This window comes from Manduca sexta, chromosome 28 (assembly GCF_014839805.1).
Source record: "Manduca sexta isolate Smith_Timp_Sample1 chromosome 28, JHU_Msex_v1.0, whole genome shotgun sequence".
In the NCBI taxonomy this organism is placed as follows: domain Eukaryota; kingdom Metazoa; phylum Arthropoda; class Insecta; order Lepidoptera; family Sphingidae; genus Manduca; species Manduca sexta.
Window position 1 is genome coordinate 13,911,543 of NC_051142.1, and position 16,231 is coordinate 13,927,773.

At 34.8% G+C, this 16,231-nt stretch overlaps 2 protein-coding genes across 2 annotated transcripts; both read right to left on the bottom strand.

Moving 5' to 3' along the window:
• Positions 1-2,494: 2,494 nt before the first annotated feature.
• LOC115455601 (probable cytochrome P450 6a13) lies at positions 2,495-4,983 on the bottom strand. Its single transcript, XM_030184227.2, is given in 4 exon segments — positions 2,495-2,721; positions 3,622-4,041; positions 4,044-4,638; positions 4,640-4,983. Coding segments are annotated over 4 exon segments (1,473 nt in total). The 5' UTR covers positions 4,931-4,983; the 3' UTR covers positions 2,495-2,554.
• Positions 4,984-6,667: 1,684 nt separating this feature from the next.
• On the bottom strand, positions 6,668-8,886 carry LOC119191066 (cytochrome P450 3A19-like). The gene is made up of 2 exons (XM_037444925.1): positions 7,887-8,886; positions 6,668-6,934 (listed from the first exon to the last, which is right to left on the bottom strand). Exons 1-2 carry the CDS (start codon positions 8,608-8,610, stop codon positions 6,774-6,776), a joined length of 885 nt encoding a protein of 294 aa, XP_037300822.1. The 5' UTR covers positions 8,611-8,886; the 3' UTR covers positions 6,668-6,773.
• Between the last annotated feature and the right edge of the window lie 7,345 nt (positions 8,887-16,231).

Consider the following 16,231-nt stretch of genomic DNA (forward strand, 5'->3'; position numbering starts at 1 on the left):
AGTTGTTTTGTTTTTAAATTAATCAGCAACTTATGGTAAATGATAATGATTAGGAAATATTGGAAACAAATTATGTTCAACGACTTCTGTTGCTGACTGTACCTATCCATGCAGACTCTCACATAGGAGAGACCTATCCCCAGTGCATCAATGTTCTACTAGTGTTCTGCAATTATTGTGGCTGACTACTTCTACACACACACATACACACTATCCTTTTATTTACGAAAAGGCAGAGGCACAATTGGTGCACCGTATGTATTCCGTCCCATGATGTGATAGAGGGGCGAGTCTATCGGAATATCGACATAAATTCCGTACTCCGAGCTGATACTGAATAGAAAAATCCAATATCACTGCCCGACCCGGGAATCGAACCTGAGATCCCAGCACTACATTCGTATCGTAAAGTCGACTACGGGCTACTTCCGCCTTATCTATATTTGTATTGAAGTAGCATATTAGTACCTACTGATTGTTATTGTACTCCTGTGTGAAGGACATTGTAGATAATGTAATTAATATGCCATATGAGTCTTAACAATTCGGTCTGGAAATCTTTATATGATCTTATTATAAATATCTATACGTTGAAATTAAACTGGTTTTACGGAATCTATCACGGTATATGATATGATATCAGCCATGTATTATACACTGTCTCATTGCTGGGCACGGGCCTCCTCTATTATCGAGAGGGATTAGGCCTTAGCCCACCACACTGGCCTAGTGCGGATTGGCAGCTTCACATACCCTCAATATTCTTAGAGAAATTCTCAGGTATGCAAGTTTCCTCACGATTTATTCCTTCACCTTTAAAGCAAGCGATAATTCACGAAGTATACACACATAACTTTAGAAAAGTCAGTGAGTGCCCTTGGATTTTGAACATGCGGATATTCGTCTCGGCAGTCAACGGAATGGAACAACAGTGGAACGCCATTCCCAATTATGCAATCTAATGTGTTTAATATTTTATTTTTTATCCTAAAAACTAGTTTTATTTCAACTTCTAACATTCGCGTAAATGGCGGGAATCATTATAAATATATTAACGTTTTTGTGGCATTGTACGCCTCATATTAAGTGCTGAGAGGTGAAGTAAAAATATCAATCATCGATTAGAGTGGAATGTTGCAATTCTCGACGGTTGTCATGCTCATTATGCCGGCCTGTCTAATTGTTTCTTGACATTCCGTATTCAAGTGATAAGCGTAGTGTTTTGTAATTGAAAGTTCTCTATGCATTGCTAGTTGCTATTGTTTGTAATATATTGTTTATATAATCGTGACAGTTATCGGGTACCGACCATTATATGTTGTATCTTTATTTAGTAGCATAAAAATAAAGTTATGACTTATTAATAATTCATAACTTTACTAACATAATATTAATATCTAACGATAATACAGAGCCATTTTGATATTACCTTAATACATGAAACCACATACTTATTCTTCTTAGAAATAACATTTACAGTTAGTAACTCGAACACAAGAGGAATAATCAAAAAGTGTGTTTCGAAAATAAATAAATATCAATAGTTATTTTACATTATTGAAAGCCACTACTTCTAAGAGAATTCGTCGCAGCTGCAACATCACACTTTCAGTCATAAATACACTCATGCACACGCCATATTCACACTAAACTACAAAATGATCAAAATATCATAAAACTAAAACGAGATTCCTGGTGAAAATATTTATTATTCACTAGCTTTTGCTCGCGGCTTCGCCCGCGTGAAGGTGTTTTCCAGGATAAAATTCCACTGTTTGATAAAAGTCTTGCTACATATTTTCCCGGTACTTATAGGTTCAAACTAATTTTATCCCCAATCTATAATTTCAGTTCAATCAGTCGAAAATCTAAGAACATTTATACAAACTTTCATCCCCTATTTTATCCCCTTAAGGGTAGAATTTATCAAAATCCTTTCTTAGGGGATGCCTACGTCATAGTAGCTTTATGCATGTAAAGTCTTAGCCCGATCCGTCCAATGGTTTGGGCTGTTCCTTGATATATCACTGTCAGTCACCTTTGAGTTATATATTATATTAACAACTGAAGTTAGCTAAAATTAAGTTTCTCGAAGCCGACCACTATTTATGTACTATGTATTTTGAGACTATGCAATTTTGTCGCGTTCGCGATTCACTTTCACTTTTGTTGAGTTTCAGAACGCGATATTAGATCCTCCAACGCGCACGCGAATTTGAACTTTATGCAGCGGTAATAAATTACAAATTGACTCTACGTATTAGTTAGAAAACGTTTGTATGGGAAATAGAAAAATGCTGTTTTGAGGATTTTCCCGGCAATTATTCGAATTTTTCTCACCTTTTAAATCTTCCCTAGACCTCCACGAATAATTCAAGACCAAGATAAGATAAATCCGTTCAGCCGTTCTCGAGTTTTAGCGAGACTAACGAACAGCAATTGATTTTTATATATATAGATGGATAAATTTTTGCACAATGTTAACAGAAGTCAATACTAGTATATGGTTTTATTTATGAACGTAATGTCATTTACAGTTTTTTAAATAATATATTTACTTATTTATATTTCGTGGCACAAGCTCGTACTTAGCATCAGCATCGCGTAGACTAAAAGAGCTCCTTTCAAACCGTTTTGGCTCGTATGCTTGTTCTTTAAGGGTGAATTTGCTCAGGAGTCGAGCTAAACAGGCCTTTACCTGCAGACGAGCGAACCTGACACCTGCAATAATTTATGTTATGATTAGTTTGTCGACTAGATTTTGTATGTAGGTCTGAGGATGTGGAGTTATCGACGTGAAAATGTTTCTGGGAAAAAAGTTCAAATATGAGAGAACAGGGTTTTATTCCACGAGATATCTAAATTAATATTATTTTAATCATAACAAAACCTGATAGGTATATTTTTGTGGCAAATTTAATATAAATTGATTTTATAGTGTATGTGTGTTAGGCAGTGCCGTAAGTAAAGCAGACTATGGAAAGGGTCAGAAATGACAAGATCTGGACAATTTGTCATGCATATGAATGAATCCCCCTAGCCGAATTTTCGGCCACGGCGGCCAATCTTAACGAAGATCAGCCAGGTACGTAGGAGGTATTATAGTGCACAAGTGTGTGCGCCATACACAGATGCACTCTCTGTTCCTTTACTCTCATAGTTCAGTGAGACGCCAATCCGACATAGTAGAGGGATCAGGCGCAGGACCAACGGCTTTACATGCTTTCCGGTATCACACCACTGATTTCCTGACCCGAGCTGTGACTGAGTAATGTTTTTAAGATGGAAAAACTGAGTTACAATTGTTTTGGCCTGATCCGGGATTCGAACCCAGGACCTCAGCGCAGTAGTCGTACTCGTACCATGTACAATTACAACTACGCCACCAAGGAAGTCAGGGTCATACGTATACATAGTTATAGACGCTTAGGCATCGATGATAGGTTGACAAACATAAAATATTGCTCAACAAAATAATATTTGGTATAGGAATACATAAAAACAATACGGAAATCATTTTAAGAACGGGCAACAGAAATAATACGTTACAATGTGACTAAGAAAAAACAGATAAATTATAATATGACTCATTAACATATCAAAGTTGTGACTTATTCTTACCAATGCAAATGCGATTTCCTCCACCGAACGCCATATAACTGTAGTTTTCCATATCTTTAACTCTGTCTGGTGTAAATCTTTCCGGATCAAACAAGTCTGGATTTGGAAACAGATTCTCATCTCGATGGATGGCATATACCGGTATCAAAATTTCTGTGCCACGCTCAATTTGCATATTATTACTAGGTAATGCAGTGTTTTTAGTGCAAAGTCTTTGTATCAGGCCAATTGGTGGATATTTTCTCATTGCTTCATTTACAACCATGTCGATGTAATGCAGTTTGTCTAAATCTTCAAACGTGAGTTCAGTTTTGCCGTCTTTAAATACATTGTCTATGTTGTCGTGGAGTTTAGCTAAAATTGTTGGATTTGCTGCCAACTCTAATAAACTAAAATGTATTGCGTTGGCTGTAGTGTCAGCCCCGCCATGAAGAAGAAAAAGGCCTGAGCAGCCAGTAATTCATCAGTAGGTTCTAATTCATATCCCGTATTTGGATCCGACATTATTCCATTCTTCTGTAGCTCCAAACATACGTCAATAAAATCATTTCGTTTTTCAGCATTGCGACGCGACTCAAAAACACGTTTTACAGTACCAATAAAGAAATCTTCGTACTCGCCAAAAAGTCGGAGTTGCAACATTTTGAATAAGGTTGGAGATAAACTGCTTATAAAAAATGTCATGTGTGTGAAAAATGATGGTTTGAGAACTTTCCATGCCATGTTTAATAAAGGCGAATCCATTGCGTTTTGGCCCCTAGTGTCTATCCCAAATATCGCTGCTCCTATGGACGACGTTGTGTATGAATATAAAATATTAAAAGGTTTTTCTCGTAACTTCTCATCACTTTCGATTAAATCAACAAAATCCTGCGCACATTTGTCTATACTGTAAAACATAGTTTTGAGTCGTAAACTCGTAAACACTGGTGTTAATTTTTGGCGCAGAATCTTCCATCTGGGATAATCTCCAATGAACAAAATGTTATCGGCCAATAAATCGTTTTTGTTCAAAAAATATACCACGATGGTGAAAACTTTGGAAATCACCAGCGAGAACTGATGCTATATCGTCAAGATTCTTCACCATCAAGGTAGGCGTAGATCCGAAGTCCAAACCAATGTGTTCTTCCTTATATTTGTCGTATGTCTCCTTACAGTACTCCGCTAATGAGCGATCTCCAAAAATAAACCTCCAGAAAATTCCATCCTCTTGAACTAAACCTCTTTTTATCCAATATTTATTCTTTTTAGTCACCAGCACTAAAATTAATATAACACACAAGATTAATAACACTTGGAATATCATTGTTCCGCGACGCGACGCCCCGAGCAACTCGGTCAGATAACTGGCTTATGTTTTCATAATATGCTATGATTGTCTAAAAACGATATGCGGTCATCGTTCGTTGGAACTGCACCGTAGAGTCTATGATGACATCAAGGTCAGCGTCAATAACTCCGACGAATTCATTGAACGAGATACAATAACAAAATATATTACCTCTGTAAGTGTATATCGGGCCCCTGCTATTAAACTAATACTTGGATTTGTATGAATGTATATTTATAAATATATCATCACGCTTTTCTTTTTAGTGATAGGCACGGGCTTACACCCACATTTCACCAGCTATGTTATATCTTCTGTAGTACGAGTTTATTGCTATATACACAATTCCACACTTCGGTCCGATATTGAACAAAAACATAATTTAGCTGGACTCTATATTTGAACCTAAAACCTAAGCGCGATATTATAGTGTGTAAAGTTAGTCGGGGATCTGTTTAAAAGTGTTTTCTCTGTTGGATTTTGGTACCAAATGTATATTTAGGACTTTAGTTTTACCAGAATTTTAGCACCTTGATATTTTTGCCTATCTATATCAAATTTGAAGTATGGAGGGAAAATGGATCATACTTAAAGGTCATATTCGCATGAAAGATCATAATATGATCACCGATAAGATAGGTCATGCAAATTTTGTGGGGTTTATACTGTTATTTATCAATATTTTTTATTAATTGCACACTGCCGTGAACTGTCGTGTGTTTTAATAGGTTCCTTGACTAATATACATACTGTATTATTATTGTAGGCATACATAAATATAAATTTCCGGGAAGTCCTCGTCAAGTTATGTAATAATAAATGACCGACACCCTAGTTTCATCATGTAAACATTATTTATTTTAATCTTATTTATATTAAAATACATGCCAGATAGAAGACACTGCATTAAATTATATGACATATCGTTTCCTACTCCAGCGGTAATAACCAGGTTATTCAGACATAATATTAATAAGACTTTAGAGAACAAAAAACTATTATTAAATAAATGAAGGTAGTTGCAGAGAGGCTGTTAATGATAATCAACTCATATTTTATAATTAATAACATACAAAGTGACTAAAATTTGCTTACATGGCTACTAAAGAACACAATGATTATTTTAATGAACTCTGCAAAGAATTCTTTATAAAGGTTTTTACTTATAAAATCACGGATGACATCGTTTCAGCACGAGATGTAGTAGATAATCCTCATTCAGTTCGGAAAAGAGGCTAAAGGAAATTTATAATGATATAATAATATCAGCCCTGTATTATATACTGTCCCACTGCTGGGCACGGGCCTCCTCTAGCGCTGAGAGGAATTAGGCCTTTGTCCACTACGCTGGTCTAGTGCGGATTGACAGACTTCACACACCTTCGAAATTCCTATAGACATTTTGAGGTATGTAGGTTTACTCATGATGTTTTCCTTCACCGTTAAAACAAGCAAGCAGTAATTCACAATGGAAATTTATTACAACAATATTTAAATATCCAAGCTGGATAGTGTTGTAGATTGTAACCTTTGTTGTGATATTATTTTTTATGTGTTCTATTTTTAATAATATTTGAATGTTGTTGTTTTGTTGTTTGCTTGTTGTTACATATTTACCCTGAAATAAACACTCGTGTCAATAACACATCTTTTTTATTTAATTTTATAAATAACTCAGAACATATACACCAATTATTTACAACAGTATAATAATTTTGATGACGAAATATAGTAAAAGTTCAAAATTCAATATTTAACTTCTCTGGTTGGGTGCATTAATTTTAACAAAACCTCATCTGGAACAAATTTGTAATTTTCTTCATAATTCTCGGGGTATGAATTCGTATCTTGCATTTGAATCACGAATGCTGAACGTGCTTCGTTCGAACCGATCCGGCTTGTAAGAATGTTCGGCGAGGGTGTACCTTCTCAACAGACGGACTAAGCAAGCCTTGATCTGGATACGCGCGAATCTCATACCTACAAACAGGATTAGTATGGTTAGCATAGTGTTTATAAATGCCTACACCTAGTGTTTCATAACAACACAAATCTTCTATATCACATATCCCAGACAGGGTAGGCAGATAATATGTTACCAACGCCCACTTTTTGTCATCAGTGTTTCGTATCATGATGTGATAGGGGCGAGCTATATAGCACTTCTGAGGTATGCACGCTTCCTAAGATGTTTTTCTTTACAGTTAAAACAAGCTATTGTTCACAAAGAATACACACATAAATTTTATAAAAGTCAGAGGTGCGTGCCCTTGGGTTTTGAACCTTTACAAACATCCCCCGGTAGTCTACTGACAACCGAGACAAATGTCTCAGTAGTCTTTCACTCCCATTTAGGCAATCGCTGCCTTCATTAAAATAAGATAAGTGCTATTTTACTAGACCTCATACATCTGTATAGTATGTCTATAAAATAGTATATTGATTTATTTGAACCCTACAAAATACATTGTTGAACTTATAATTTATTCATCAATGTGCTGGTATCATAGAGCATGTAGAAGCGATAAATTGTTACTATCATTACGTTATTACCGTCCATAATGTGCGACACGATCGAAAGATCATCATATCAAGTAAACTGACCTTTTCATATTATCTTAATCGGTCATATTTCCTAATGATTCCCTACTGAAGAGACAACTATTGCATGACATTAATCAATAAAGGCATACCCGATGGTACAACATTTTATAGTATTTTTATTTTATTTTAATATTTTTTATTATTATTATTGAATTTATTACCACTTTCGTCTAGGTCTTATTTTATTGGAAGCAATATAAAGGGAATTTAATTGGAAGTATACTGGAGTGTCATAACATTTAAATTAACTATTATATCCGCTAAAAGGTTTAGTGGAGAGGGCAATATGAAAATATGCTAGAATTTTATTTAAGTTATGAATGCATACCAATACAAACACGATTTCCTCTACCAAAAGCCATGTAGCTGAATTTTTCCATATGTTTAATTCTATCAGGAGCAAATCTTTCCGGGTCAAATAAATCAGGATTTGGGAATAGTTTCTCATCTCGATGGATAGAATATATCGGTATTATTATTACTGTGCCCTTCTCTATTTTCAATTTATTGCTTGGTAGCTCAGTATTTTTCGTACAAAATCTTTGATTCTGTCCAATTGGTGGATATTTTCTCAAAGCCTCATTCATGACCATGTCGAGGTATGGCAGATTATCTAAATCTTCATACGTGAGTTCAGTTTTACCATCTTTGAAAACTTCGTCGATGTCTTCGTGTAGTTTCGTTAAAATCGTTTGGTTTGCTGCCAGTTCTAAAAGAGTAAAATGTATCCCATTGGCTGTGGTTTCAGTACCAGCTATAAAGAAGAAAAACGCTTGAGCTGCGAGAAGCTCGTCGGTCGGCTCTAATTCATAACCAGTAGTTGGATCTTTCATCAGTCCATTTTTCTGCAGCTCCAAGCACACATCAATAAAATCATTCCTTTTCTTAGAATTACGACGCTTCTTTAAAACATTTTTAACAGCACCAATAAAAAATTCTTCGTGATCACCAAATAATTTTATTGGCAAAATGTTGAATAATGATGGAAGCATATTGTTCAATAAAAATTTTATGTTAGTGGAAAATGATGGTTCAAAGGCGTCCCAGGCCATTTTTACGAATGGAGAATCTATAGTGCTTTTGCTTGTTGTGTCTATCCCAAATACTGCTGCTCCAATAGATGCGGCTGTGTATGTATATATAATATTGTAAGGTTTTCCCTAACCTGTGTGTCTTTTTCAATCAAATCAACTAAATTTTGTGCACATATATCTATACTATAAAACATGGTCTTGAGTCGAATATTCTTGAAAACCGGTGTCATTTTGTGTCGCAGGATTTTCCATCTAGGATAGTTGTCGATGGACAAAATATTATCGCCCAATTTATCTTTTCGTTCAAAACTATACCCCGTTTGTAAAACTTTGGAAATCAACAGCAACAACGGCTTGAATGTCTTCAAGATTTTTAACCATCAAGGCTGGCGTATATCCGAAATACATACCAATTTGGTCTTCTTTGTATTTATCATATATTTCTTTGGAGTATTCGGACAAGGAGCGATCACCAAAAATGTATCTCCATATAATTCCAGTCTCTTGAACTACTCCTCTAATTTTCCAGTAATTTTTCTTTTTAATAAACAATGTTATTATTAATAGCATACACGAGAATAATAAAACTTGGAAGAACATTGTGCACTGTAACTACTCGTTGGGTTGGAGATATACTGACACGTATTAAACTGTATCATCTGAAGTCACGACTTAGCAATTAATCATTAATAACATTATTATTATCAAACCCGTAAACAAGTCTTTATATAATTACCAGAATTATATTATAAAGCTTTGTTTTTATTATTTAATTATCTCTTCGTGTTTACTTCCTTACGGCTTACGTTGTATAAATTCTCTGTTAAAAGTTAGAAGGGAATGTTAACGATTTATAAGATTTTTTTGCAAGGAAAAAATCTTATTTCCGAAAAATAATGTATCTACCTGAATAGAATTTCACAGTCAGCTTTCGCTTAAACTAATAAGCGTTAAGTTTGCTGTTTGTCTAATCCATTATGTGTTCCGCTAACTATTTAACTTAACTGTCTTGTGTAAACTTCTAACATTACTTAACTGTTTGTCTTTTAAGTGAGCTGTATCACCAGTTTCAAGTTGGATTTACTAACATGTTATCTTTATGTTGTTTAGTTAAAAGCTCACAAGGGAACGAATCTGGAACTTAAATAAAGGCATAGATTCTTTATACTAATATGATAAAGTGATTGTATTTAGACTGATTGCGTGTATAACAATATCAGCCCTGTATTATATACTGTCCCACTGCTGGGAACGGGCCTCCTCTACGACCAGAGGGGTTAGACCTTTGTCAACCACGCTTGGCCTAATGCGGATTGGTAGACTTCACATATCCTCATAATTCTTATAGAACTTCTCAGGTATACAGGTTTCACGACGTTTCCTCACGACGTTTTCAGCACCCACAAAGTTAAAGCTAGAGGTATGTGTGCCCTTGGGTTATGAACCTGCGGACATTTGTCTCAGCCCGTTCCACAACAAGGCTACCTTCGCATTGCGATTGCATGTATAGTTTGTGGAAAATTGTAGAGCTGATAAATATGACATTTCTCAATGGTTATTAAAGTTATCGTATTACCTTCCTGTACAACGTATGATTACAGTGGACTAGTTGGAACCAAAACGGTAGGTGTTTCACAACGTATACGTTTCCTATTTAGCCAAGTACAGTACGCTCTACCACCGGTCTTCACTCCTAAAATTATCTAAAAATTCATACTTATAACTTATTTCTAAAGCGAAAATTGATGCAAAGAGCTAACCAGCGTATAACAGAACTTGTTAACATAATCATATGCATTGCTGGAGTTTTAGCCAAAATAGATTACGTAAAACTTGGATGTAGCTAAAAATGTAGCCAGAAACTAGTTTGGAAAGACGCCAAACTAAGCTGTAAGACAAAAAGGCTTTTGTTGAACAACTAAATTGGTTTTCGAATATTACTGTTGTTATATCTGCTTTATTGTATATTTTTTAGAATATAAGTGAAAGAAATATTTTTGAGGGTAGTATTTTTGTAGCTATGCGTAGTCTGCACATCCTTATCAGGGGTTGGACGGAGATCTGACCCGACTTTCACAAGAGATCCTTGCCCCATTGTGGGACTATTTAGAAACACTATAGATATTATTTCGTCTATTATTTTATTGTTTAGCAGTAGCAAATTTTGTCTGTGAAATCACTGAGGTCTTTGATATGCTGTTCTTTATGATGACTAGCGCAAATATTTTTTTTGTAAATGACACATCTGGTGACATTACCAGTGTTTATGGTAAGGAGTGGTATTTACTGCCAAGCATGCGATCTAGTCCTATTAGATCATTATATAAACAGTAATACCAATACGTGACCCGAACCTTGTGAACTCTTACATAGGTCCTTTCAAACGAGCACTAAATAAACATTAACACGAAAAGTTAAGGAAGCGTGTTTTACCATCAGACTTGAGCAGTTTGGCGTTGAAGTAATTTTTCGGTGTATAAAAACTATATAAACAAGATAACACGTAAATAAATTGGGAAGGCTTGGAGAAAGGTTAAGTTATTGTCACCAGTCTTACGGGTCAATGACACTCGGGAGTATAGCGTCATCCGAGCGAGCATTGGACGGAGTCATACGATACGATACAAAGTCAACCGGGTCATCTAGTATTCTATAAAATAAACGTTTGTTACAACCACACATCTGAAAGAAAACTCACTACTCACTGGTTGTACACTTTATTTCACTGTGATGCATTAGGTAACTTTGTTATTAAATCACTATAACGCATTGACGTATATACGATCATCATATAAACTATTTGTTCAAAATCTGAACTAAAATGTCAACCAAAACGTCACTGTTGTAACACTTAAACAACAAACAATTTTACTTATTTGACTAAATTTTTTTATTCATATCCAGGTTTACACTTAGACTCGAGTTCTTATACGATGAGCGCCACTCCGTACACAACCACATGCTGTCAATATTGACTATACTACAGTAAATTTGAAGGGGTTGAAGTTCAATTCAGTGGCACACAGTGAATGTTATGTCTATGACGACTGTGTCGAGGACATGGTTGCATCCCCTTTTATAATATTGCGGGTATTACCAAATCCAGCACCACAAAACTTTAGTGTTGCTAGAATATTTTCATAAAACTCAACAAGATATATTTTTAATAATTGCCAGAATAGTTATAGGCTAACACACCAGTGTTTAAATTTTTCTATATAAATTTTCCTAGCGATATAAAGGTTCAAAATCAATCAAACCTAATATTACGTTAAAATTCCGTACAACCACATAAATTAATTCAAAATAATCAATTAACCACAGAATTAGCATACACTGTATCCGGTTCGCAATCGAGGCACAGACGCATCTGCATTTGAAATCATTCGCTGAATGATGTACGGGATGCCTCCGCCTACAAACACATTGTAATTCATTACAGACTTGATGAACTTGAGGTTTATTGAGAAATGTTTTACTGCTAAAAGCATTCTTATTTGTTACTATGACAGTTTTGGCTTAGTAAATTTGCTGAGGAGAAGTTACCCGATATAAACTAATTAAATAGGATTAAAACTACTATTTAGAGAGGTGCTGGTAAGTAGTAAAGCATTAATTGTCGAGTATATAACAACTTAACAGCTACCGTTGATTAATATCAAATTAACAGTGCTTTTACTATATAAAGTAAGTATTTCTGACTAGCATAAAAAAATCAGAACCGCCTTAAAATGAAATAATAATTGTAAAATAAAATCGTGTAACATGCGCAAAATGAATAAAAATAGCTGTTTATCGCTTGGATTTCATTCAGTTTAATCCGGTTGAGCCCTCGAGTTAAAGTATTAATGTTTTTATTTTTATTTATTAAAACTCTTTATTGTACATCAAAACTGTAAAGAATAATAAATATAGAACAGAGATGGTGTAATAACAGAAAGTACAAATGGCGGTCTTATCGCTATTTGCGATTTCTTCATGTTGTTTGTGTTTGAATAAAAACTCGAGTGAATATTAGTTATAATGATTATTTGGTGGTACTGGTAGTAGGTCTTTTATATATGAGAGTCCGTCTGGGAAGGTACCACTGCAATGTCTATTTCAGTTGCCAAACTATAGGGTGTAATCACTATTGTTCCGGTTTGAAGGACATTGTAGCCAGTTTAACTACTAGACATAATAAGACTTAACATCTCATGTCTCAGGATGGTAAGCGCAGTGGAATACCAAACAATAGGTACTTTATAATTCAAGGTGTTGGATGGTGTTTCTACTGTTTATGGGCGGTCGTATCGCTTACCATCAGCAAAACGGCGAGTTCGTCTCGTCATTTAAATCAATAAAAAAATATCTTTTCCATATTTGTTCTTACTTTATTTTAAGGGGTCTGAATGTTAATCGTCATATTCTCAAGGACAATATCCATCGCGACAAACCAGTAGTCCAGTTTGTATATTGCTATCATAGGTACAGGTAACATATCCCAAATTATCACAAAAGACTTTGGACAATAAAAAATATGCCTGCCTAAAGTAACCGACCAGTTCCCACTTGTACAAAAACAAATTGATTAAATACATCAAAGCAATAAACGATTAGGTCTCCGTAAATATGTATTTTCCACTCAATGAGAAACCAAGAGGTTGTAAAAAATCAAATACGGGCAAATTTAATTTACTCGGCCCACGCGTAAAGGGACCTCAATTTTGTATACATACAAGCGAAATCAAAGACGGGAATTGGACAATTTAAATAAGTACTCGAGTCTATACATATCTATATATATAAAAATGAATCCCTATTTCCCTTGGTCACGCCATCACGCTTGAACGGCTGGACCGATTTCACTATTTTTTTTGTTGTGTTTGTTATTGTCAGGAGAAGGTTCTTATGAAAGAAAACATTCAAAAATTGCGCGGAAAATTAGAAAACTTAACGAAAATATTAATTTTATATAACTGTCAATTGTTTGAAATAACTGTCGATTGACAAACTGCGCGCTGCAAATTCATAGTTAAGACGGGACAACGTCTGTCGGGATAACTAGTTAATATATAGATTCTAGTATTTACTTTAGTATTCACTTTTACTTTAGGCCGAATTTAGTGTGCTATCCCCGTGTCTTTGATATCCTGATTACTACGCTGAATTCGTCATACAATAGCCCTCTTATATATGGCAAGACTGTATAATGAGTAATTGAGTAAAACGAACAACTTTGCAGATATCTTTTGCCATACATTTGGTTCCTTCAAGCACCTTACTTAATTTAAATAAGAACGAAATGTAATCTTATATAATATAATAGATTTTTTGTGCTTTTAGCTGACGATTTTTATGCTGTGTCCGAACCTCGTGTAAATGTAGCAATTATATTGTAATAATATTATTTATAAGTGTCATACATGACTTTGATTTTTATGATTACATTTGTTAGTCATGTTGTAAAAAATATTAATGTAATTTATACTGTTGGTTTGTTAAATAAAATAAAAAAATAAAATATAAACCTGAAGAGTTTGTTTGATAGCGTTAATCTCATGAAGTACTAAACTGTTTTTTTTACTTATAAGAAGCTTCATTAATCCTAAATGCTAAAGGCTAAATTTTATTTCGGAAAAACTTTCTTTCGCAAGCGGCGCCACAGGCAAAATCTAGTAATTAACATGTGGTGAATTGATTTGCTATTTCATCACTTATGTGGTTACCTTAATTACTTTGAAATTAGATTGGGGGCTGTTAGTAAATAATTTGGTTACGCTAATCGCCTAGTAATGAAATATATTAATGAAAATGAAACTGCAGTGAAAAACTGGTATGGTGTTTGTTGCCACTAAGCTGTCGTGTTTCGAAGTAATTTGTCAATTAGGTAGACAGGATATAGGCACACTTTCATCTTCATTTTTAAATGTATTTTAAAAAAATCATATAGTAGGTATATTTAGAAGTGTGCGGGAAAAGGTATCCACAACCAATACACATAAAATAAGTATCTGATTACCGAGTACAAGTATATTGTTGTCCAAAGTCATTTATAACCCACATTTTAACTTCATCAAGGATACGGGAAGCGTTTTCTCCTAACAACATAACATTAAAAGCTAAATGGTATAATTTGCACAAACTCGCTACACTGGAGTAATTAAATTCACTTATCAAAGGCGTGTATCGTTGTAATTATGGCCAAAATTGTAAGTAGCAGCTGCTTCTGATCTAAATAGCTGAAGTTAGCATTTTATGAAGATGTGTTACTTCCTATAGAATGAAGATCGTTATGAAGTCTTTTGTATTAAGTCGTTTCGGTTGTTTTAAGTAACAGAGCTAAGTAAAGACTGCCTTGGTGGCGTAGTTGTAATTGTACATGGTACGAGTATGACTACCACGCTGAGAGTCTGGGTTCGAATCCCGGATCGGGCCAAAAATGACTGGGTTATTCCATCTTAAAAATGAGTCAGTTGCAGCTCGGAGTCAGGAAGTTGGCGGTGTGATATCCACGTGCCTCCGAAAAGCATGTCAAGGCGTTGGTCCTGTGCCTGACCTCTCCTTATGTAACGCGCACACATTTGTGCATTATAATATCCCCTGCATACCTGGCTCATATCCGTTGTCAGAGTTTTATACTGCCGCTGCTACGAATTCTCTTAGTACTATCAAAACTGACATCAGGTCGATTATAATTACTTTTAATTAATATTTATTTTGAAACTTACACTTTTCTATTTTACATCTTTATAGTTCGAGTAACTTATTGCATATTTCTATTTTCAAAATGATAAGTATTGGTTTTATTTGGTAACGCAATACCCTTTATATCAAAATTCTTTCAACCCATACATTATAATGCTACCGTGAACCACACCAAACCTTTATTGCATTACAAGTCTAACATATAGGAAGTTTAGTGGGACTCCACACTGAATATCCACATATTAAATTTCAATCGGCACCAGCAGCGCAGTTTAACCGCACCAAATCGAATCGGATGCCAGTGCACGTCTGATCTAGCTATTGACTGCTGAACTCCTGTTTACGTTATGAGTCCTTAGGGATAGATATTCAGGATATATTTTTAGTTTCAATTGAGATTATTCTCCATAAAGATTTACATCTGGAAATAATATTGTAGTTTAATATTCGAGCGTACATTTATATGCTATGTGATAGGTTCATCTGCAAAGTTTTAGGGAAGCCCATGTTCAGCATATGTGGCTGATGATTATGATGATATATGTCGAACAATACGGAGGCTTATGTTCAGCAGTAGACTTTATGTGGCCGTTGATGATGTGATAGGAGTCGAACAATTAGCTTGTATATTAGTGAGCTTCGTCATTGACAAAGGTAACAACATCACGCAGAACAGCTAAAAACATTTTTGTTACTATCATCCGCACATCAAATGATCGGACTGAAAATACGAATCGGTTAATCAGTTTTAAAATTTACAACACCAATATTAAAAATGAAGTTAAGTTAGAAGTAAACTGATAAAGATAACCTGAACGTCACTTGATCAAGCAACGTACGAACATCTTCAACTAATCAAATATATCCAAAAGGATTCACAATTCCCCAGACGGAGTGCGATAAATCTGTTGGTACAAACAAAATTACCAATTATAAGGCCATTACAAACGGA